This window comes from Delphinus delphis, chromosome 3, assembly GCF_949987515.2.
Source record: "Delphinus delphis chromosome 3, mDelDel1.2, whole genome shotgun sequence".
NCBI lineage: Eukaryota > Metazoa > Chordata > Mammalia > Artiodactyla > Delphinidae > Delphinus > Delphinus delphis.
The window spans coordinates 11,768,609-11,794,474 of NC_082685.1; the positions used below are offsets into that span (position 1 = coordinate 11,768,609).

Below are 25,866 nucleotides of genomic sequence, written 5' to 3' on the forward strand. Positions count from 1 at the left end.
ACAGAGAGACATTGAACATGAATATATTTAAAGTGTGCGATTAATACTTCCACAATGATGATAATAGTCTATTGTGATTTCTGCCATTCCCCATTAAAATGCATTTTTTAGGGTTCCCTTAAAAAAAAAGATCCACTCTTCATCAATTTCAATTATACAATAGAGTATAAGTGTATCAGATCATCATGTTTTAATCTTTAAATGCAGTTTTATTAGTTAGTTATACTTCAATAAACCTGAGGGGAGGCAGGAAGACTTTTAAGGTATTTTCCAATTTTCAGTACAACTTACAGTTTTTCTTCTATCAGTGGAAATAGGAATACAATTGCCTTGAATGCTGACATTTCGAGGTTTTCTAGGCACACAGGGAACACTGATCTAAAATAAATTTCCTTCCAGTGTAAAATGTACAGCTGAGAAGTTAATGCACACACCTCACAGCTTGTGGTTTGACTGAGATTCGTCCTGGCACCCAGCTAGGACTGAGTGATTCAGACCTCCTACCAAAGCCAAGTGCTCTAGGATTCTTTAGCTTAAGTACCTAATGAGTGGAGATGGGGAGGGATGGGTGGAAAGTTCAGCGTTGTCAAGGCGCAAAGATGAAACTGGAGCCAGCCTCTTTATTACAAACGGTGAGTTCACATCTAAGTGTCTGCCTTTCTTAACAAGAAGCACAGTTCCATGCCGGGCAATCCCAGGCCAGGGAAAAGTTCTCTTTCAAACCTTAAGTGCCAGGCGGGGACAGATTCAATCCCAGCGGCGCTAAGTGATTCTGCTGAGTCAGGATTCCTCTCGCAGGTTGTCACTCAGGTACTTGGGGGCGGGGTATTGGGAATCTGTCCAAGCGGGAGGCCGCTGGGGCAGGTGGGTGGGGCGATGCTCTGCACAGGCGTGGATGTCCTTTTTTTCTCCAATTGCGCCTAGACAGAACTTTTCCCTGGCCTGGGATTGCCTGTGACAAGAGGATGGCCCAGGCCAGTCCTGCCTGGAAGAAGAGGGTCTTATGTCCTCCAGGGATCAAGGGCTTGGTGTAAGGCTGTGTGGCCAGGCATGGAACCGACCTGCAGAATAGCTCTTAGTAGGGCTGGCAAGAACTCATGAAATTTCCAGAGCGCTCCCCGCCTTCCCAAAGTCAGTTTCCCCTCTCCGATTCACATCATCTATTAACTATTCTTCTCCCGTGGTGTATTTAAACACACCCAGTATTTTAATTGTTTATCCTATTTGCGCAGAGTCGTGGATTGCACTGGGGAGGGGGGCGGTCTGTGGATGTTTTACACGAGGGGAAAGCCGAGAATAACCACTTGGAAATAGGTGTATGAAATCCCTTCTCCTCCCAATTTTTTTTTCTTGGAAGAGACATCCTATGGGAAATCATTTTGTGGAGGGTTTTTTTTTTCAAACTTTTCTGGACGAGCTAACCTGTGACCACTGCCCATCTCTGGGTTAGTGCCCTTCAAAAGATTTACTCACTTATTTAAATTTCTTTTTTCAATAGTGTAAAATGTACTTAATTAATAGAGCTTGAAAGACCGTATAAAATATTTTCAAAGAGGCAAGAAGGGTAAATTTCAGGGGGGGAAAAAAATCCAGTGTTACATTCCAGTTTTTAAGAATTTTTATTTCACAGGCTTCCGTGGTGGCACAGTGGTTAAGAATCCATCTGCCAATGCAGGGGACATGGGTTCAAGTCCTGGTCCAGGAAAATCCCACATGCCGCGGGGCAACGAAGCCCGTGCACCATGACTACTGAGCCTGTGCTCTAGAGCCCACGAGCACAACTACTGAGCCCACGTGCCACAACTACTGAAGCCTGCACACCTAGAGCCTGGGCCCTACAGCAAGAGAAGCCACCAAAATAAGAAGGCTGCGCACTGCAACGAAGAGTAGCCCCCACTCGCCGCAACTAGAGAAAGCCCGCGCGCAGCCACGAAGACCCAACGCAGCCAAAATAAATAAATAAATAAATAAATAAATACTGAGAAATGTTCTTTTGGGGGGCTTGTGGATACAGGAGCTTTTTTCAGTTTTCCATTCTATTAAACACTTGGAATAAATTTTAATGCATGGCAAGGTTGTCAAAGACTACACTTTTATGTAAATTATGATTTTCCTGTTTGCTTTTTGTCTTTCCTTCTGACTGGTATTTGTTGAATAGAATTTGAATTAAGAAGAGAGACTTGCGATAGGACAAGAAAAATCTAGAGTTGGAGATACCTTGCCTGTGAGTAACGTTAGGGCCTAGATTTTCCAGAATCGATCCTCTTTGTGGTTCCTTGTTAGAATTTACCAACAGCTCATCTGTGTGTGATTTTAAAGCAGATGCAGAGAAGGCATTCTTCTGATTTTGGAGCCACCACACTGGGAGACAGACAGATACATAGAAGCTTCAAGGACACCATCTTCCAGCTTATTTTCCAGATTCAGTGCCCTTGTAGTCAAGAGCATCCCCCAAACCACCATCAACTTTTTGATTTTCATTTTCATAGAAGTGATTTTCCCCTGGTGTCCCACATGAAGATCCATGAGAGTCTTGATTTTTTTCTGGAAGGCTTCATGTCTCCACCGAGAAAGTATTTCAGAGTTTTACGATTGGGAGTATTTTCTGATTCCACTGTTCTCTAGATTATACCTTTATAATGTCTAATTTGTGTGGGAAGCACTTGATGCTGTTCACAGTGCTAGTGAGTATGTTTTCCTGATTCACCATGATATTTACAATGGTGCAGCCAAAAAGAATTACATGGGAGTTTGATATTTGACTTTTAATTGGATTTACATACCTAGTCACCCTTCCTGGCCCACAATGGATAAACAAGTTAGGAAGGTTTACTCATGTTCCTTTTTCTGTGCCAGTGTGTAAGAGGGTCAAACCTTTAAAACCTGTAGGCTCTACTCCTATACACCTTAAAGGAGCAACACATTAACTTTTGACAAGCCAGCTTAACCCACTTAACCTTGCCCTACTCTCCTTCAAAAGTATTTTTGTGGAATAATACTACTTCTATTAACTTAATGCATGTGTCAACAACAGTCTTAACATACGATCATATTTATTTTAGGTTGGGTGTTAATCCTGTCTTCAAAGGGCAATGATAAAATGGAAGATAACCCATGGAAAATACCTTTTAGGTATTGGACAGGTATTCAGCATAGGAAATTTTTAGAAGATGAGGATAAGAAATTCAAAAGTAGAAATCCCAGTATGATGTATTTAGGCACATTGGTCACAAAAGAAAAACTCTGAAACCAACTCCATGGGCACTAGCAGTAGAATCAATAATTGAAAGTGGTATAGTCTTAGAAAGGAAAAATAGAAAAAAAAATCCCGAATGGATGGTTTTTCTTCCAGTATGTAAACAGCTCTGAGTGATTATTCTTATCCTCACAACTGGAAAAAAACTGAACAACCAGAAGAGCAATATCTCTTCTTAGATCCACGACAGATTGGAGATTACACGTGTTAACTGAAAGAAAAACACATGATGTGAGATCTGTGACTTTGTTTTATTTATGGACTTACTGAGGACTGTAGCAGGAGACAGCTTCTCAGGTAGCTTTGAGGAACTGCTCCAAACAGTAAGTTTGAAGTTCCATATACCAGTGATTTAGAGAAGGGGTATGTGCACTCAAGCACACATTTTTGTAATAGAAGGTTACTTTTAGTCATGAGGAAGAGGTATCTTCATTGATGATTTTAGCGCTTTTCTAAGTATAGGAAAATGCAAAATTGGGGTTCATAAAGATTTTACTGACAATATCTAACTATCTAAAGTCCTGTTTTTCCACTTTTCCCAGAGCACAGGGTGCCTCATTCCTGATCTCATCCCTGAATTCATTTCATAGTGTGTGGGAAGTCAGCAACTGTATCAACTAATGGCTTACTTTTTGTAGAACTGGGTGGTGTTTGACATTATTTTTATTTATTTACTTGAAGTTTATTTTACTGAAGTATAGTTGATATATAGTATTATGTAAGTTACAGGTGTACAACATAGTGATTCACAATTTTATAGTCATAAAATACTGAATATATTCCCTATGTTGGACAATATATGCTTGTAGCTTATTTATCTTATACATAATAGTTTGTACCTCTTAATTCCCTACCCCTGTCTTGCCTCTCCCCCTTACCCTGTCCCTACAAGTATGCACTAGTTTGCTTTCTGTATCTATGAGTCTTTGTCTTTTTTGTTATATCCTCTTGGTTTTTTTTTTTTTTTTTTAGATTCCACATACAAGTGATATCATACAGTATTTGTCTTTCTCTGTGTGACTTATTTCACTTAGCTTAATACCCTCTAAGTCCATCTATGTTGTTTCAAATCACAAAATACATTCTTTTTTATGGCTGAGTAGTATTTCATTGCATATATATACCCCATCTTCTTTGTCCATTCTCCTGTTAATGGACACTTAGGTTGCTTCCATATCTTGGCAGTTGTAAATAATGCTGCTGTGAACATTCGGGTGCATGTATGTTTTTGAATTAGTGTTTCCAGTTTTTTCTGGATATACATACCCAGGAGTGGAATTGCTGGGTCATATGGCAGTTCTATTCTTAGTTTTCTGAGAACTCTCCATACTGTTTTTCAGAGTGCCTGCAACACTTTACATTTCCACCAACAGTGTAGGAGGGTTCACTTTCTCCACTTCCTCACCAACACTTGTTATTTGTTTTCTTTTTGGTGATAACCATCCTGACAGATGTGAGGTGACATCTAATTGTGGTTTTAATTTGCATTTCTCTGATGATTAATGACATTGAGCAACTTCTCATGTGCCTGTTGGCCATCTGAATGCCCTCTTTGGAAAAATGTCTATTCAGGTCTTTTGTCTAGTTTTAAATCGATTGTCCAGTCGTGTGAACTTTTTACGTGTTTTGGATATTATTAACGCCTTATCAGTCACACGATTTGGAAATATTTTCTCCTATTCAGTAGGTGTTCTTTGTGTTTTGTCCATGGTTTCCTTTGCTGTGTCACAGCTTTTAAGTTTAATTTGGTTCAATTTGTTTATTTTTGCTTTTATTTCCTTTGATTTCAAAGACATATCCAAAAAAATATTGCTATGATTTAGGTGCAAGTCTGCCTGTCTTTTCCTCTAGAAGATTTCTGGTTTCTTGTCTTATATTTATTTATTTTTATAATTAATTAATTAATTTTATTCTTGGCTGCTTTTGGGTCTTCGTTGCTGCGTGCCAGCTTTCTCTAGTCGCGGTAAGTGGGGGCTACTCTTCGTTGTAGTGCACAGGCTTTTCATTGCAGTGGCTTCTTTTGTGGAGCATGGGCTCTAGGCACACGGGATTCAGTAGTTGTGACATACGGGCTCAGTAGTTGTGGCTGGCGGGATCTAGAGCGCAGGCTCAGTAGTGTAGTTGCTCCATGGCATGTGGGATCTTCCGGGACCAGGGCTTGATCCCGTGTCCCCTGCATTGGTGGGCAGATTCTTAACCACTGTGCAACCAGGGAAGCACTATATTTAGATCTTTAATCCAGTTTATTTTTGTACATGGTGTTAGAGAATGTTCTAATTTCATTGTTTTACATGTAGCTGTCCAGTTTTCCCGGCACCACTTATTGAAGGGAGTTTCTTTTCTCCATTGTATATTCTTGTTCCTTTTTGTAGATTAACTGACCATAATTGGGTGGATTTTTTTCTGGACTCTTATTCTCTTCCATTGATCTTTGTGGATGTTTTGGTGCCAATGCTATAATGTTTGATTACAGTACATTTGTAGTTTGGTCTGAAGTCATGAAGCATGATTCCTCCAGCTCTGCTCTTGTTTCTCAAGATTGTTTCAGCTATTCAGAGTTTCCAAACAAATTTTAGTATTATTTGTTCCTGTTCTGTGATAAATGTCATTGATATTTTGAAAGGAATTGCATTGAATCTGTAGATTGCCTTGTGTGTTATGGTCATTTTAACAGTATTAATTCTTCCAGTCCATGAACACAGTATATCTTAACATCTGTTTGTGTTGTCTTCAGTTTCTTTCATCAGTGTATTACAGTTTTCCAAGTACAGGTCTTCTTACCTACAACATAGGTTTATTCCTAGGTATTTTATTCTTTTTCATGGGATGGTAAATTGGATTGTTTCCTACATTTCTCTTTCTGATAGTTTGTTTTTACTGTATAGAAATGCAACAGATTTCTGTGTATTATTTTTTTATACTGCAACTTTACTGAATTCATTGTTGAGCTCTGGTAGTGTTTAGGTGGCATCTTTAGATTTGGTATGTATAGTATCATGTCATCTGAAAGCAGCAACATTTTTACTTCTTCCTTTTCTGTTTGGATTCTTTTTATTTCTTTTTTGTGTCTGATTGCTGTGGCTACAACTCCCAATGCTATTTTGAATAAATGTGATGAGAGTGGGCATCCTTGTATTTTTCCTTGTCTTAGAGGATATGCTTTCAGCTTTTCACCATTGAGTATATTAGCTGTGAGTTTGTCATGTATGGTCTGTATTATGTTGATGTACGTTCCCTGTGCACACCCATTTTGAAAAGTTTTTATCATAGACGGATGTTGAATGTTTTCAAAATCTTTTCCTACATCTATTGAGATGATCATGTGGTTTTTATTCTTCAATCTGTTAATCAGGGGAGCTCTAACCCAGATCTTCTCCACCTCAGTTACAGGAGGAATTGTCAGTTTAATTACACACCCCAGCAATAGAATCTGCATCACAAAAGAATGACCCATTATAGGCCACATAGAAAAAGAATGCACATTATATCTCCTACAATAAATCGACCCCTTCAACTACTCACCCAGTGAGCAACTGTCATCACCCTGAACTCTTGTTTTTCTCCAATGGAGTTTCCATTAAAATAACCCTTCCCAACTTCCTTCTTTTTCTCAGTGAAATAATGTTCCTCTGCTTTGTTTGTTGGTCTTGACTATGGCTTCTGTTGTAGCTTGCTTGCAACTCAGGAGCTGCAGTCCTTTTCTATTTCCCCATAAACCCATTTTTACTGGTAAAATAAATGACCATTTTATTTTTAAGGTCAATAACGGGGTGTGCCACCTTATTCAGCAGGTCGTAATCTGCATATCCTTAATTCAGTATTGGAATCTGTCCAACCAGGAGGCCTCTCAGGCAGGTGGGTGGGGCGACCCTCAGACCAGCTTAGAAGTCCTTTCTCCCACCACACATAAGGTAGCACGCTGTGTAAGCTTCCTAGGCTCTGGAGACCCTCACATATACGCACTAGTCATTGGAGTCGTTAGAAGGGACTCTGACCCAGGAAACCTCGAAATGGTGAGTGTGGTGCCCTGGGGTGCCGAGACGCAGAGAGGGGCTGGTCGGAACTGGACATCTTTTGAACTGGCCTCTTCATGGTCACCGTTGGAATCAGTGGATACTTGTGGGTTTGGGGTACCGCTCGGACCTCAGTCCCCTCCAGCTGTGGGAAGGGGGTTGGCCCCCAAAGCCAGGACCCCGGGCGTCCTGTCCCGTTACTTCTCATAGGAATTTCCACCCTGGAGCCTCTCCCCGCAGCTCTGCACCCGTAGCCCCTCTTCTTCCCCACATTGTGCCAGGCGAGTGTAGGTTCAATCCCAGCGCCTAAGCGTGGTTTTGCCGGGTCAGGCTTCCTCTCGCAGGTTGTCACTCAGGACAAGGGGGCGGGGTATTGCGATCTGTCCAACCCGGAGTCCCCTGAGGCAGGTTGGTGGGGCGTTGCTCCGCACCCACGTGAATGTCCTTTTTTTCTCCCAAGGCCTGGCAGAGGTCGAACGCTGTGTATGGTTCACTTGCTCTGGAGACTGTCACATATCATCTGTCGCCCTGTGATCTGTGCTGGTCATGGAGTCGTTAGTAGGGACTCAGACCCAGGAAACATTAATGATGAGAATCCAGAATAATCTGACTGAACTTCAAAATTGGGACAAATATCACTTTACAGCTCTTTACCATATCATTGTAATAATAATATCACCCTCCCCCTGCACCACAGACTGTCAGAATAGAGGCACGAATTGCATCCTGGGAAATCTCCACCCACTTCCATGAATCAGGAAGACAAAAGACTCCTGCCTCATATAAGCACATTCACCCATTTCTTTTTTTTTTTTTTTTTTTTGGATGTGGACCATTTTTAAAGTCTTTATTGAATTTGTTACAGTATTGCTTCTGTTTTATGTTTTGGTTTTTGGCTGTGAGGCATGTGGGATCTCAGCTCCTGGATCAGGGACTGAACCCACATCCCCTATCTTGGAGGTGAAGTCTTAACCACTGGCCTGCCAGGGAAGTCACCACCCACTTCTATAAAAAGCTTGTCCTCACTTGTAATCAGAGAGAAGGTGTCTTTAGAGCATTAGCTCCCCCTTCTCTTTCTCTGGCCATTGAATAAAAGCCTGTCTTGCTTGCACCAAACTCAGTTTCCTTATTGGCAGCTCAAACCTGAGCAGGAAAGAACTCCCTGACCCAGTGAGGGTTCGGGGGCAGGGGGGTGTTGGTTCAGCTAGGGGCCCAGGAGGGGAGTCTCCAGTCTAATGCAGTAACAAATCTTCTTTAAAATTTTTGGAGAACTTAGTGTTGAAGCCACTTACACAAAAGTAGAGCCTAGATTTATTTTATGGGTGTTTTTTGTTTACCAACTCAACCACTTCACTCTATAGTTCTATTCTGATTTTGCTTTTTGTCTTGAGTTAGTCTCAGTTGCTTGTTTCTCCTGAGGAATTTATGCATTTCTTCTAAGTTATCTTATATTTTGGCATACAGTTGTTCATTGAATTCCTTTATAATCCTTTTTATTTCTGTAATGTCCATAGTCATATCCCTCATTCTTTGTGATTCTATGAATGTGAATATACCCTCTTTCTCTCTAGATCTATCTAGCTAAAGATTTGTCAATTTGTAAGAACTTGTAAGAAGACAGGGTAAGGGGGTCCCTAGAGAAAGAGAACCAGGCATGACTTTCTTGACAGACAAGAAGCCATTTCTGGCCTAAGCCATTTTGTGATCTAAGCTTGGCCGGAATGCTTGCCCTTGAATAGATCTCAGTAATTAACCAAAATAAGGGAATGTAAGAACAAAAGAAAAGGATCAAGTAACCATAGGTCAGGGATAAAACAGCGTCCTAGTTCCTCAAGGGTACACATAAAAATCTGATACATGTCTTTGAGTTCTGCAGGACCTAAGGCCCCCAAGTGAAGGATGGAATGATGGTGTTGACCCTCCTGACTTCAGTCAACTAAAGCTTGGACTCTGTGAACCTTTGCCCAAATTCCTGGCTGAATTCTCCTCTTCTCAAGCCCCTTCAGAATATGCATGTACCCATAGCTTAGAAGTTCTCCAGTTTTGCTGTTCTGAGTGACACTGCTTTGGGAAAGATCCCTGTGTTCTCCTTACTTGCTGCAAATAAATCCTTTCCTCTCCACACCTTTGGCTTGGATGTGTCTTTTGCCTAACACCCACCAAGAGGCAAACCCAGCTTTTGGGTAACAAACTCACTTTTGGTTTCATTGGTTTTCTCTACAGTTTTACTATTCCCTGTTTCACTCATTTCTACTTTAATTTGTATTAATTCCTTTTCTCCTTGTGTTTAAGACCTCATCTTTACAGTCTCTTGAAGTACATACAGGTACTGATTTGAGGTCTTCCTTCTCTGCTAGTAATTAATGGCTATAATAATTTTTTCAAGGTTCTGTTTTAGATACAAGCCATAAAGTTCGACCATGTTGGAATGATGTAATGTCCCTCAATATGCCTAATGATACCTTTTGTATTCAAGTCCATTTTGCCTAATATTTGTATAATCTCTCCAGTCTTCATGTTGGTGTTGTTCACAGATATATCTATCACAGGCTTTTATTTTCAATTTGTTGGTGTCTTTGAATCAAAAGTGTGCTTCCTCTACATAGCACATATTTAGATCATGGTTTCTTTGTTTAATCTGAGATGACAATCTCTTCCTCCTGTTTGGGCTATGTAAACCACTCACATTTAGTATTAATACATAGTGGCAATTACACCTGCCATTTTACTTTCTGTATCCTACAATTCTCATGTTGTTTTTAGTTCTTAAGGCCTTCTTTTACATTAAGTGAATATTTTCAAGTTTCCACTTTCTTTTTTTTTCTTTTTTTTTTTTGCGATACGCGGGCCTCTCACTGCTGTGGCCTCTCCCGCTGCGGAGCACAGGCTCCAGACGCGCAGGCTCAGCGGCTATGGCTCACGGGCCCAGCCGCTCCGCGGCATGTGGGATCCTCCCGGACCGGGGCACGAACCCGTGTCCCCTGCATCAGCAGGCGGACTCTCAACCACTGCACCACCAGGAAAGCCCATCCACTTTCATTTTTAAATGACATCTCCATTATACATTTAAAATTTTTTTAGAGGTTGCTCATTTAACATATATGTATTAATTTTAAAAATGAGACTCAGATTTATGCTAGCATAATTCCAGTGATATATGGAAACATTACTCATATAAAGCTCTATTCCCTTTTGCCATTTTTATTACTGTTATGCAGATTATATCAACTTATGATATAACCCGGAAATATTTTCTCACACTTATGTACAATCTGTGGTCATCTCCTTAGCCTAGTACAGTTACTCCCACCTTTATGCTTTTTAATGGCAAACATACTACATAAATATTACACTGCTATATATAATGGCCTAGTAACACATTACATACATAGGATTTTACACAGTACTTTTGACATCTGCTAAAAGAGGAAATATGTATTGATTCTGCCTTTTCTGGCTACAGAATTACCTGTACAGGTGTTTTTGTTTCTTTATGTTGATATGAATTATCTTCTGGAGTCCCCTGCTATCAGCCTGAAGAACTCCAGTAATTCCCGTGAGGCAATTGGCTATCAATATATTCTTTCACTTTTTGTTGATCTGAGAGAGTCCTTATTTTGCATCTTTTTTCAGAAGATAGTTTTGAATATAGGATTGTTGGTTGACAGCCTTTTTTCCTAGTGCACTTTGAATGTTTCCCTCTGCCTTCTGGCTTCCCTGTTTTCTGCTGAGACATCACCTGGCAATTTTACTGCAGTCTCCTTGTAAGAGTTGGGTCACTTTTCTATTGCTCTTTATTCTCACTGTATGGTTTACCTTCCTGTTTGTTTACATGTCTCATATTTTTGATATAAACTAGATAGTTTAGGAAATATAATGTAGCAACTTTGGGAACTGGACCCATTCCTTCTGGAGATTTTTATTGTTATGTGCTTATTTGTTCAGTGAGTGCCTGCATTATTACTTTATTTTTTCAATATTTATTTATTTGGTTGTGCTGGCTCTTAGTTGTGGCAGGCGGGCTCCTTAGTTGCAGCTCATGGGATCCTTAGTTGTGGCATGCGAACTCTTAGTTGCAGCATGCACATGGGATCTAGTTCCCTGACCAGGGATTGGACTCAGGCCCCTTGAATTGGAAGTGCAGAGTCCCAACCATTGTGCCACCAGGGAAATCTCAAGTGCTTGCATTAGTTTAATAAAACCTGTTCCCCCTATAGTGAGAAGCCAGAGCTGGTGTACTGAATTAAGAATATGTAGATGAGTGACTTCCCTGGTGGCGCAGTGGATAAAGACTCCATGCTCCCAATGCAGGGGGCCCAGGTTCGATCCCTGGTCAGGGAACTATATCCCACATGCATGCCACAACTAAGGAGTCTGCGAGCCGCAACTAAGGAGCCCGCCTGCCGCAACTAAGACCTGGCACAACCAAATAAATAAATATATTTTTAAAAAAAGAACATGCAGATTATATGATCCTGCAATCCCACTCCTAGGCTAATATCTGGAGAAAACTACAATTCTAAAAGATACATCTGGGGCTTCCCTGGTGGCACAGTGGTTAAGAATCCGCCTGCCAATGCAGGGGACATGGGTTCAAGCCCTGGTCTGGGAAGATCCCACATGCTGCAGAGCAACTAAGCCCGTGAGCCACAACTACTGAGCCCACGTGCCACAACTACTGAAGCCTGTGCACCTAGAGCCCGTGCTCCGCAACAAGAGAAGTCACTGTGATGAGAAGCCTGTGCATCACCGTGAAGAGTAGCCCCCACTCGCCACAACTAGAGAAAGCCTGCACGCAGCAACAAAGACCCAATGCAGCCAAAAATAAATAAATTAAAAAGATACATCCATCCCTATGCTCACAGCAGCACTATTCACAATAGCCAAGAGATGGAATCAGCTTAAACGTCCATCGACAGGTGAATGGATAAAGAAGATGTGGTTAATATATACAATGGACTACTACTTGGCCATAAAAAAGAATGAAATAATGCCATTTGCACAACATGGATGAACCTAGAGATTATCACACTAAGTGAAGTTAAGTCAGGGAGAGAAAGACAAATACCAAATGCTATCACTTACATGTGGAATCTAAAATATGACACAAATGAACTTATCTATGGAACAGAAACAGACTCACACACATAGAGAATAGACTTGTGGTTGCCAAGGGGGAGAGGAAATGGTGGAGGGATGAACTGGGAGTTTGGAATTAGCAGATGCAAAGTATTATACATTGAACAGATAAACAACAAGGTCTTACTTTATAGCACAGGGTACTGTATTCAACATCCTATTATAAACTGTAATAAACTGAAAAAATATAAATAAATAAATATATATGTATATATAACTGAATCACTTTGCTGTACAACAGAAGTTAATACAACATTGTAAATCAACTGTAGTTCAATAAAATTAATGTTTAAAGAAAAGAGTATAGTCCTTCAGAAGGGTTCACTGGCATAGCAGTCCTATCTTTCTCTCTTGCTAGCTTTTTATTGTCTCACAATTTGCCTAAATTTATAGGCCTTGGTTATGTCACAAAAGAGATTATAAAAATATTACCTAGCATACTAAGAAATGAATCTATATTTTATAACCTGTCTCTAATAGTGATAAAAGATAAAATTAAAAATCATAAAAATGACCAACAGCCCCCTCTTATAACATAATTGAATAAAGTTTCTTAGCAATTAAGTTTAGCTCCACGAGAATGTTCTTGCTTTCAAGAAAATGATTTATGATCACCAATGATAAAATAAAGTTAACCGCCTAAAAGCATTCAATACTTCTTGCTACCTTGAACAGCAATCAAATCCTCTAACACAAGTAAAATTCCTATAAGAAGTCCTTTTGAACACCGTTACTGTTACACACCACAGTCTTATAGGATTTGTAATCAGTCTCTTTTGTAATTTTTATTGTATAGTTAGTTTACAATATTGTGTTAATTTCTGCTGTACAGCAAAGTGATTCAGTTGTGTATGTACAGATTCTTTTTTTTTTAAATTTATTTTTGGCTGTGTTGGGTCTTCCTTGCTGCGTGCAGGCTTTCTCTAGTTGCGGCAAGCAGGGCTACTCTTCATTGTGGTGTGCGGGCTTCTCTTGTTGCTGAGCAGGGCTCTAGGTGCGTGGGCTCAGTAGTTGTGGCTCATGGGCTCTAGGGCGCAGGCTCAGTAGTTGTGGTGCACAGGCTTAGGTGCTCCACGGGATGTTGGATCTTCCCAGGTCAGGGCTCGAACCCATGTCCCCTGAACTGGCAGGCGGATTCTTAACCACTGCCCCACCAGGGAAGCCTGCCTGTAATAATTCTTAATTGAATTCGTTTTGCCCCCGTATTTGACTAGAGGTATGATCTTGTGATCACTGGCAAGACAGCACCGAAAAAAACCCAAGATTAAACTTTTGCAGATGAGTAGAAATTAGATCCAGGACAAAACTGTAACTAAAAATAAGAAATGGCCTGAGGATAAAGTAGCTGACCTTCTATTCACAGGATAAAAATTCACAGACTCATATTGTATAATGATCAAATGAAGAAAACTGCAAGTTTTTCTGAATATTTATAAAATGGGTACTTCAATATATTCTTTGAGGAAATGAAAAACAACATGTGTTAGCTAACGAAAGCATCAAAGAATTGGTAAAATATTTGAAACGACTACAAAAGCTGTTTTACAAAAAAATTCAGTTTTAATTATATAAAATAAAATAAAAAACACATTGAGGGGTTATATTCAGCTACAATTAACAGGAAAAACCCACCATCTTCCTGATGGAAGGTGCTTATTCTCACATGTAAACAATGGGTCAAGGAAGCCACTGTACAACGCAGCAGAGAAACAAACTCCCATGTCATTCTTTTTGGTGGCACCATTGTAAATGCTATGGTGAGTCAGGAACACATACTCACTAGCACTATTAACAGCACAAAGTGTTTCCTACACAAATTAGACATTATGAAGATATAATCCAGAGAAGAGTGGAATCAGAGAATATTCCCAACCATAAAACACTGGAATACTTAGACAGTGGACACAAGAGCCCTTACAGAAAAAATTCAAACTCTGATGCATCTCTGATGTAGAAGGTATGAAGACAGCAGGGGAAACTATATATCCATAAAAATGGAAATCAAACATTTGTTGGTGGTGTTAACGACACTCTTGACTATAAGGACAGAGTCTGGAAAATAAGGTGGAAGATGGTGTCATTGAAGCTCCTATGAATCTGCCTCTCTACCAGTGTGGGGATTCCAGTATCTGAAGAGTATCTTCTTTGTACCTGCTTTTAAATCACACACAGGTGAGCTATTGGTGAATGCTGATATGGAACGAAAAAGGGGATGGATTATGGAAAGTCTAGATCTTAATATTACTCACAGGCAAGATATCTCCAACTCCATAGATTTTTTGTATTATCACAAGTCTCATAGTTTATTCACCAAATACCAGTCAGAAGGAAATACAAAGCATAATTTACATGAAACTATACTTTTTGACATCTTTCCCATACATAAAATGTATTCCAAGTGTTTAGTATAATGGAAAATGAAAAAAGGTTCCTATACTCACCACCACCAAAAAGTATCTTTCTCAGTGAAAAGGGTACTATATATAATAGATTATGAATATCCAGGAACTGCCACACAAAGCTACTAGGCATAACCCAACAAATACCAAACTGCCATTTTGCAATGGCTCATTAACTGAGAATGAATAGAACATTATAAAAATTTAAGACTAACTGCATATTAGAAATGCACTTGCGGACTTCCCTGGCAATCCAGTGGTTAAGACTCTGTGCTCCCACTGCAGGGGGTGCAGGTTTGATCACTGGTAAAGGGACTAAGATCCCACATGACGCATGGCACAGCCAAAAAAAAAAAAAGGAAAAAAAAGAAATACACTTAAGTTCACCCATGGATCCAACAGGGTTAAAATGGAAAGAAAAATAATCATTATCTGATTAAAGGAAAAATCACTACCTTTAAATCTTATGTACTATTGTTGAAAGACAATGTACACAATTACCTCACATTAATATTCATTTCTAAAATTAGGAGAGATCTACTGTTCAAGGATACACTTGAAGAAAGATCCTTACTAAACAACATATTTATAGAACTTTAAAAAAAACTCTTTCATATTGAAGGTTTTCTGGAACATTAGGCATGGAGTACTTTCCATTAAGTTATCTCATGTTATTTACATTTATACTTCTTCTTCATGGGAATTCTCATACATGATGTTGGCCAACTGACGTTGTTACCCAGGCTGTTTACAAATGCAGTTTTATCTAGGGAATCCTTTCATCCTTTTAAACTACTGAGATCAGAGAAGCCTTTCCCATTCTCCACACTTTATATGTTTTCTATGCAGTGTGCAGTCTCATGTGTCTTCAAATGATTGAGAGATAAATGAAGGCCTTCCCACATTCCTGACATTGATATGTTTTCTATCCAGTGTGAATTCTTTCATGCAGTTGAACATAAGTGGAACGGAAGGTTTTCCCACATATTTTACATTCATAGGGTTTTTCTCCAGTATGGGTTCTTTCATGAACTTTGAAACCTTTTTTTGAACTAAAACATTTACCACATTGTTTACATTGATAAGGTTTCTCTCCAGTGTGACTCCTTTCATGGGTTCGAAGAGAACTGTGGTATCTGTAGGCTTTCTCACAGTGTTTACATTGATACAGTTTCTCTCCTGTGTGAATTCTTTCATGTGTTTGAAGGCTTTCATTACAACTAAAGGCTTTTCCACATTGTTTACATACATAGGGTTTCTCTCCAGTGTGAGTTCTTCTGTGTACTCGTAAGGAACAGTAGTAACTAAAGGCTTTGCCACATTGTTTACATTGATATGGTTTCTCTCCACTGTGAATCCTTTCATGTATTTTAAGAGAACTGGGATTAATGAATACTCTCTCACATTTTTTACATTTATAAGGTCCATCTCTAGTGTGTGTTATCATATGTTTTCGAAAGGTTTTTTGCCATGTGAAGGCTTTCCCACATTCTTTACACTTATAGGGCTTTTCTCCAGTGTGGATTCTTTCATGATTTCGAAGAGAACTGGCAGTACTCAGTACTTTAGAACATGTTTTACATACATACAGTGTCTCTCCTGTGTGATTTCTTTTGTGTATTTGGAAGGAACTGAAATAATTAAAGGCTTTGCCACACTGCTTACATTCATAGGGTTTCTCTCCTCTGTGAATTCTTTCATGTATTTGAATAGTTTCAGGACTTTTAAAGGCTTTTCCACATTGTTTACATTGATAGGGTTTCTCTCCGTTGTGACTCCTTTCATGCATTCGAAGACAACTGGGATAAATGAATGCCTTCTCACATTTCTTACATTTATAAAATCCATCTCCAGTGTGTGTTACCATGTGTTGTCGAAAGCTTGTTTCCCACGTGAAGGCCTTCCCACATTCCTTACATTCATATGGTTTTTTCCCAGTGTGATTACTTTCATGTATTTGGAAACGTTTTTGAGCACTGAATCTTTTACCACATTGCTTGCATTCATAGGGTTTCTCTCCACTGTGAATTCTTTTATGTGTTCGGAAGGATTTCTGATATGGAAATGCTTTTCCACATTGCTTACATTCATAGGGTTTCTCTCCAGTGTGACTCCTTTCATGCATTCGAAGAGAACCAGGATAAATGAATGCTTTCCGACATTCTTTACATTTATATGGCTTTACACCATATTTTTGATACTCTCGTGTTTCGTGTTCAATGTGACATCTCATGTGTCTATTAAGGGATGAAAGATCCATGAAGACTGTTCCACATGCACTGCATTCACATGGTTGTAATCCAGGAGTTTTCTTGTTCAGATTGATATTTGGAATAAGGTTGAAATTTTCTCCACATAAACTAATGTCTTTACTTTTACAGAATCTCTCTACCATAAAAGTTCTGTAATAAATGAGAATATTATTAATGACTTCTTCATTAATCATTTTACATTTATTATATTTATTATGAATTATAGGAACTGGTTTTCTATCATGTGTGAACTGTTAGAAATTGAATACACTGAATGTTCTCAATGGGACTTCACACCTTCTATTAAAAAGTGATATTCAAGTATAGGTTTCATTGTTAATGACTGCAAGTGAACTATTTTGCAAACACTAAATATTTATATCCCATTTAAGAAAATATTTTTGGGAAACATTTTCTAAGAATAACTCAATATGGGGCTTCCCTGGTGGTGCAGTGGTTAAGAATCCACCTCCCAATGCAGGGGACACAGGTTCAAGCGCTAGCCTGGTAAGATCCCACACGCCGTGCAGCAACTAAGCCCAGGTTCCACAACTACTGAAGCCCGTGAGCCTAGAGCCCGTGCTCTGCAACAAGAGAAGCCACCACAGTGAGAAGCCCGCACAGCGCAACCAAGAGCAGCCCCTATTCGCTGCAACTAGAGAAAGCCTGCACATAGCAATGAAGACCCAACACAGCCAAAAATAAATTAAAACAAACAAACAAACCTCAATTTGAAGGCAGGGTTATTATGTTGCTTCTTTTAAATTTTTCATAATATTACTGCAATTCTCACGAGACAGTGCTTTGTATTTTAAGTGTGACTCACCTTAATTTTCTCCCCTGGTTTTTGTACTGATCTTCAATGTCATGATATTCCCGTTTTGCTCCTGAAATGCAGACCCAGAAAAATGATCCCAAAGTACTATAAATTATAGAAAAATTATTAGATTCTAGGTCCAGGATGAGCTCTGACCATTTCTAGTTTCTTTACCAATGTCTTCCCTTTCCACGTTCCACATCTTGGAACAATATTGACAGGTAAGAAATACTTCTTATCTAATTGACAAAGTTAGGGAATTTCTTCATTCTTACCGACTGCAGCCAGATTCCTTAAGGTTTCCTGCATCACATCTCTGTAGAGTTTCCTCTGTGAAGGACCCAATAAAGCCCACTCCTCCAGTGTGAAGTCCACAGCCACATCCTCTATGGTCACTGAGTCCTAAAATACCGAAAATATGTGTACACCGAGACGCATGAGATTGACAGAACTAGACATCCACACTTCATTTATAGGAAGTTTACGTACGATTCTGTTATTTACAAAGTTATTCTATGACTTGATCATGAGAAACTTACTCTCCACACTTCCTCAATAATTTAGCAGCATCATGAAAAAATGAAAATTATTTACACATTATCACTTATATCACAATGGCAGAGCCCAGAGAATGCAGGGAAATGACAGAAATACTGTACAAATAAAACAAATATCATTTTAAGAACATCAATTTCTTGTGAAAAAAATTCTTTCATCTTCTTCCTATGATGCTCCATTTACAGCATTTCATAAGGAAGAGGATCAAGACTCATGAGGCTTCAATGAATAGAAACACTGTCAAGAACTGGAAGCTTTTTCCTAGTCCCATCATCTAACATCAGAGTCCAGGTGCCTGGAGAAATCGAACTTTTAACAAATCCCAGCTGGCCACATTCTCTCAAAGTCCTCCAGGCCTTTAAAGAAATCAGACGCAGACGCCTGAATATATTCTTCTGGGGAACCATTGCCTTCTACTTGTGTAACAATTATCAAAGACTCTATTTTTCCTTTCTCTATATATATAATTTGATGCAGCTAGAAAATTTGAAACTTAGAGCTCACTCATGAGGAAGAAGCAATATTATATTAGACCACAAAATCCCTATACTCATGTGCCTCAGGGCTGCTTCCAGCCAAATTTTAGAACACACAGTGCAATTACATGCCAGAAAAACTCTTCTCATCACACCCTAACAGTATACCCTGGGCCTGTCCTTAAGGAACAGTTTAAGAGCTACAGTTTGCAAGGGGGTTCACTGAGGTCCATAATAGTGTGATGGTGAATTTTCCCATGATTAGAAAATATGTATAGGTTTCATCAGTGGTTTTCTCCAACACAACATAAAGTCTCCATTCTGCAATTTCAGCTACAAGTGTTGGGCATGCAGCCATACTGGCTACTGCCAGGTGAAAATCTAGTTCTGGGATTTATGAATTTAGAAGCTGTGATTCTTAATCTCACAAGAAGAGAATTTAAAAGCTTGAAATAAACAAGTCCTCCCAGAGACATAAGAGCACTGACTTCAAAGGGCAAACCAATGTCCTAAAACTGGAAAAAAGAAAAGATGTTTTTAAAATATGACCCGAATATTCAGTTCTTAACGCCTATACCCAAAAGAATCTGTTTCACCAGAGTCTAACAAAAAGACCAAAAAGAACTAAAAGATATAACACAATATTTATGAAGCCTGGCATAACCTTCTTTAACACAAAACTTAAGATACACATAATGAAATTAACTAAAGGAAAAGAAAGAAAGAAATAGAACATGTAAGTAACAACTAAGAGTTTTCTAAAATTAATGATAGACAATACCTATAGGTTCATGAAGCTCAGTGAACAGAAAACATGAAAACACAGAAATGGAGATCAAAGTATATCATATTCAAACTAGGGAAAAAACGAAGAGAATACATTGTAAGAAGCTAGAGAGAAAAACGTAAAATGCAAAAGTAATAAACTCTTGGAAAATATCACAGAACAAAATCTAGGTCACCTTGGGTTTGGTAACAAATTATCAAATATAACAACAATCACAAGATTTATAAAAGGAAAAAAAAAGTATAATTTCACTTTATTAAAATGAAAAATGCCTCTTTCAAGAGAAAGTGTAAAGAGAGTGAAAATCACAGAATAGGAGAAAATCCTTATAAAATGCATACATGATAAATGACTGGTATTCAAAATATCTAAAGTATTATTGTCAAAGTAAGAAGACAAACCACCAATGAAAAACTGGCCGAATATCTAACAAACAGCTTCCCAAAGAAGACATACAGAAGGGAAACAGGAAATATGAAAATGTGCTCAACATCAAATGTCAATGGGAAATTGCAAATGAAACAATGAGATATCACTACACACTTATTTAATGGCTAAAATGCAAAACACTCAAAACAACAAATATTGGTGAAAAGGTGAAGAAAATCCTCATTCATTACTGGGGGAAATGGAATTTGGTAGCCCTACAGTGGAAAACAGGAGCTTCCTTTCAAAACACTACATACTGAGTAAGATCCAGCAATCACACTCCTTGCTATCTGTCCAAATGACTTCAACTCTTATAGCTCTTAGGTTCACATGAAACCCATACACGAACACCTGTAGGGGCTTTATTCATAACTGGCATAAGTCAGAGGTAAGCAAGATATCTTTCAAGAGTCAAATAAATAATGAGCGGTATAGCCATATGATGAAATACTGTTCACTGATGAAAAGAAATGAGGTAGAGCTATGAAAACACATGGAGGAAGCATAAAAGTATATTGCTAAGTGAAAGAACCCAATCTGACAAAGCTATATACAACATGATTCCAAGTATATGACATTCTGGAAAAGACAAAAGCATGAGACAGGAAAATGATCTTTGGTTCTGGAGGATTTCGGGATTAGAGGAAGAGATGAATCAATCTCTGAAGCAGAGAGGAAGTTTAGGAAAGTAAAATTACACTATATGTGCAGAAATGATTAATACATGTTATTATACATTTGCAAAATCCATACATTATGCAACACAAAAAGTCAACGCTAATGTCACCTGCCCACTTTAATGCATCAGTATTGGTTCAGTAATTGTAACAAATGGACCAGTCATACAAGATTTAAAGAATAATGACTACTGTGTGGATGCCGAGGCGTTATTTGGGAACTCTGTAATTTCTGATCAGCTTCCTAGTAAACCTAAAAAAAGCTGAAGTCTATTTTAAAAAAAGAGCACTGACTCATTACAACTCATCCTGATGACTGCCTGATGTTTGGTTAGGTGTGGCGACAGTTGGTTTTGGTCCTTCATCAAGGCTGTCTCAACTAAGGGATGAAGGGGAGCAACTCTCCACTGAGCTCCATCATGTTCCAGGGTGTACTGTCATCTTTAGTCTATTCACTCCCCAGAGCTGTGCATTCAGTGAATCCCAGGCAGCTACCCAGGGAACCAAGGTGTTGGAGAGGGTGGCTCCAACAGCACCACAGCATCTTTCAAAGGACTGAAGAAAGAAATGTCATCTCTCCAAGGGAGCATAAGCCCAACGGCCAAGGTTTGGCTCCATCGTATCACAAGTAGGTGTCAGTGGCCGAGCTGAGCTCCTGGGGTGCTGTTTCCAGTACCAAAGCCATAATAGGCACCTGAGTGGAGTCCTCTCTTTGTAAGAGATCCCAGTATGGGGGGATAATTGCAGCTTTAATGGCATATTAATGTGAGTCCTAGGACAGTGCCTTGCATCAGAAGCCTATGGCCAACTTAAGGTCCTCCTCAGAGAGCCTCCCATCACTGCTCGCAGGGCTAGAGGCCTCCTCATGACACTGATTGCCTTATAGAGCTTAAGAAACCCGAGTTCAAGTTGGGTTTGAACAAATCTCTTTGCTGTGCCAAGCTGAGACGGTGAGTGTTGTCGACCGTAACCGAGAGGCTAAGGATCTTTGTTGCAACAGATGCAGGGGCAACAGCCTCAGAGTTACTTAAAAGTTTTGGTGAGCCTTCTGGAATCTCACCACTTACAGGCTGCCTTTCTGTCTCTTCTCTTTCACTTTCGCTGAAATAACGGCTCTTTTGAAAGTAGTGACTGTCTTTTGGGCTCACCTCATTCACAGGGTATAATCATCCTCCTACTCCCCCAGTCCTACCCTCAACACTAATGTCTGGGCAAACCCAGCCTCAGTCACACCTTCACTCTAAACACAGATAGGTTCCATCTCAGACATCAACCCAGGACCACAGGAAGGAGGTCCCCATTCTCATATTCCTGCTCCCAAAGTACAAAAAACTGACAGAAACTTTCAACTCAGTATCCTCCCTGTATACAGCCCAGGCTTGGTGGGGTCAGCAGTGCAACACAGGGCAGCACAGGGCACAGGAAAATCTCCCCAGCAAACAGCAGCTCACAGAGCAGGAGCCTCCACACTTTCTTATCAGCCTGTCCAAGTAAGAGGCACGAGGGGAAAGGTAGGGGGTGAGGCTTAACTTTCAGTAGTGAAACAACAAATATGTGGGTCCCAAATAATCATTACTAGAATAAAAACTTTAAGAAAAACAGGCATTTGCACTGGATTGTTTTATATAAAAAATACTAAAAAGATGATGAAGGCTTAATCAAAACTGGTTATCTGAGGGTAGCTGGCATGAAGAGCAGAGAAGCGGGGCAACATGTGGGCAGGGAGTCTTAATTTCTTCCCTTAGGAATTTAATTTTAACCATTCTATATAGAAAACCACTGCAAGATTTGATCCTTTAAACAGTAATGGATATAAAAGTGTAAACCACAAAAAAATGAAAACTCCCTTTCTAACTAAAGGCACACAGGATATTATAGGTTTTCTCTCCATTACAGTAAACGTTGGAGATATTTTCAGAAATAAGTGGCATATTACACTGTATTTTAGGTTTGCAATTAAGCCTTAAATGGACTAGGAATTTGAAAGATTGACATAAACTTTGAGGTGTTTTCCTCGTATCAATTGAAATAGAATTTGTTTCTTCTTTTCTCCCACATCCATTAAAATAGAAATTCATCTGCTTTAGGAATACTAGAGGACTTTTAAATGTTAAAGTTCTCTAGGGACAGGCACTTACAAACACTGACCTAAAAATGGAAAAGCACCTGAGAACTTAAATGCACCCATTTCACGTCTTGAGGTTCTCTTGTCTAAATGAAACAAAAATTCTACTTGACCTCACAATTTTCTTGCCTTAGATGGTATTTGTTAATCAACATAGATTTTAAAAGCCCAAGTGTTAATGGAAAATAGAATCAAAGGGCTGTAATCTTGAATGGATAAAGGAATCCAAGAAAAGAAACACAAATATTGGAATCAAAACATACAAGCAGACTGTGTCCGTACAATTCGGAAGCCCATATTCAGAAAGTTGAACATCTTTACAGACTTGAGAGTCTAGATAAGGCCAGTTGAGATAAAACTCCTGTAAACGGTCAGTCCCTCAATGAGGGCAGGGACACCTGGGCAGCCACAGGAATAAACTCTGGGAGCTCCACAAACCCTCCCCAGTCCTGTAAGCAGGGAAGCTCTCCCTACCCCAGGCTTCCATTATCACAAGTCAGGAAACTCTAAGCCTGATTCAGGTTAAGGTTCTGATCCAAATGGACTCCCATATTCATAAACCCTTTGTCCACGAGACAGGACACCTCATCCTCACAGACTTCTCAATGGGCACAAATTACACTCTGAGTGCACCTATTATCATGGAGGGACCACTCAAATATAACATTTAAAATGCCTAGGCTAGGGCTTTCCTGGTGGCGCAGTGGCTGAGAGTCCGCCAGCCGATGCAGGGGACACGGGTTCATGCCCCGGTCCGGGAAGATGCCACATGCCGCAGAGCAGCTGGGCCCGTGAGCCATAGCCGCTGAGCCAGCGCATCTGGAGCCTGTGCTCCGCAACGAGAGAGGCCACAACAGTGAGAGGCCCGAGTACCACAAAAAAAAAAAAAAAAAAAAAAATGCCTAGGCTAAAGAAAATCACAAGTACCACCCTGAAAGGGCAACATCCCTATACCCTTGGGAACTTGCACCCCCAGATTTCAGGGCTCTGCAGCTTCTCACAGTATAAGGACTACCATTGGTGGGTGTGAGCAGGTAGGATTGGGCAGGAGGAGGATGTCCAGGAAGATCCACTTCCCTGTGCAGGCTCAAAGGGGGCCTTAGTTTGAAGATACTGACTTCAGGCTCTGCTCCCCACTACAGGCGCTCTCAACCACTACCGATATTTTATGTAAGATACCCAGAAAGGCAAATATATAGAATCAGAAAATAGATTAGTGATTTCCTAGGCCTCGGGATGAGAAGGGAGAGTTACTACTAATGGACATGAGGTTCATTTTGGGAGTGATGGAAATGTCTTAAAATTAGTGTGGTGACAGTAGAACAAGTCTTTAAATACGGTAAGCACCAGTGATCATTTAAATACAGAAACCCTGTTTGGACAATTCAGCAAAATCACTCAAACCCAGTGTGTATGTGGAAATGAGAGAAGAAAATTCTCAGCCACTTTTATTAATTCACCCAGAAAACCCCAAGTGATCTATTACTTTCTGGAAAAATATGTCAGTCATTTATTATTTCCAAGGCAAGTTTAATTAGTACGTAAGTAATCACACTTGAATACTTTTTGTCTCCAAGTCTAAATCCTGACATTTCATTTGAAATCAACCAACAGTAAAGGAGACTCCAAAAGAACTCACCTTACTCAGGGAATTAAAAAAGTGAAACAAAAATTCTTAACAACTGGAATGTAATACTGAAAATTTTTTACCCCCTGAAATTCAACTCTCTTACCTCTTTGGAAATATTTTACATGGTCTTTCAAGCTCTGTTAATTAAATACATTTTACACTATTGAAAAGAAAAACTTAAATAAGTGAATAAATCTTTTGAAGGGGACTAACCCAGGGACGGGCAGTGGTCACAGCACAGATCGTCCAGAAAAGTTTCATAAAAAAACCTCGACAAAAGGACTTCCCATAGGATGTCTCTTCCCAGAAAAAAAAAAGGGGGAGGAGAAAGAATTTCATACACCTACTTCCAAGTAGTTATTCTTGGCTTCCCGCTCCTGTAAAACATACACCGACCGCCCCCCTTCCCAATGCAATCCACGACTCTGCGCAAATAGTAAGAACAATTAAAATATTGGGTTTGTATGAAATGGACCACGGAAGATGAACAGTTGACAGACGATGTGAATCGGAGAGGGGAAACTGACGTTGTGAAGACGGGGAATAACATGGAAATGTAATGATTTACTACAAGCCCTACAAAGACCTACTCTGCTGGGGGGTCTTTGATTTGAGACTTTGCTTCCCAAACATTTGGAAAACTCAGAGGAAAACGGGTGCCCCCTGGGCAGCAAGGAGGGGCTGGGACCCGTCAGGGAACAGATAATCCCAGGACCGAATCCTGGAGAACGAGTCACGATTGTCACCTGAAGACGGCGCCCGAGTTCACAGCACAATCCGGGAGAGAAGAGGGGCTGCGGGCGCAGAGCCGCGCAAAGAGACGCCGGGGCGGAAGTTCCTGCACGAAGTGACAGAACAGGACGCCTGGGGTCCCGGCTGCCGGGCCAATCCCCACGCTGCGAGCCGGAGGGGACAGAGGTACGAGCGGCGCCGCAGGCCCAGCGTATCCGTAGACTCCGGCGTGGAGCGCTAGGAGGCCATGTCAAAAAGATGGCCGGCTTCGGCCGATTTCGACCAGTCCCTCCGCGGCGGCCGCAGCCTGGGGCACCACACTCACCATTTCGAGCTTTCCTGAGTCTGAGTCCTTCCTAACGACTCCAAAGACCCGTGCAGATACGTGACATGGAGGGCTCTCCAGGGGTAGTGAACCGCACACAGCCAGCGGCTCTAGGCGCAATTGGAGAAAGAAATGACGTCCACGCCAGTGCAGAGCATCGCCCCACCCACCTGCCTCAGCAGCCTCCCGGTTGGACAGATTTCCAATACCCCGCCCCCTCGTGCCTGAGTGACAACCTGCGGGAGGCAGCC

At 40.2% G+C, this 25,866-nt stretch overlaps 1 protein-coding gene across 1 annotated transcript; it reads right to left on the reverse strand.

Annotated features, from left to right (window-relative positions):
* Window positions 1-13,952: 13,952 nt before the first annotated feature.
* Window positions 13,953-25,718, reverse strand: LOC132422868 (zinc finger protein 709-like). The gene is made up of 4 exons (XM_060007957.1): window positions 25,616-25,718; window positions 18,152-18,278; window positions 17,886-17,946; window positions 13,953-17,209 (listed from the first exon to the last, which is right to left on the reverse strand). The coding sequence occupies exons 1-4, from the start codon at window positions 25,616-25,618 to the stop codon at window positions 15,733-15,735; spliced, it is 1,668 nt and encodes a 555-aa protein (XP_059863940.1). The 5' UTR covers window positions 25,619-25,718; the 3' UTR covers window positions 13,953-15,732.
* Window positions 25,719-25,866: the final 148 nt, after the last annotated feature.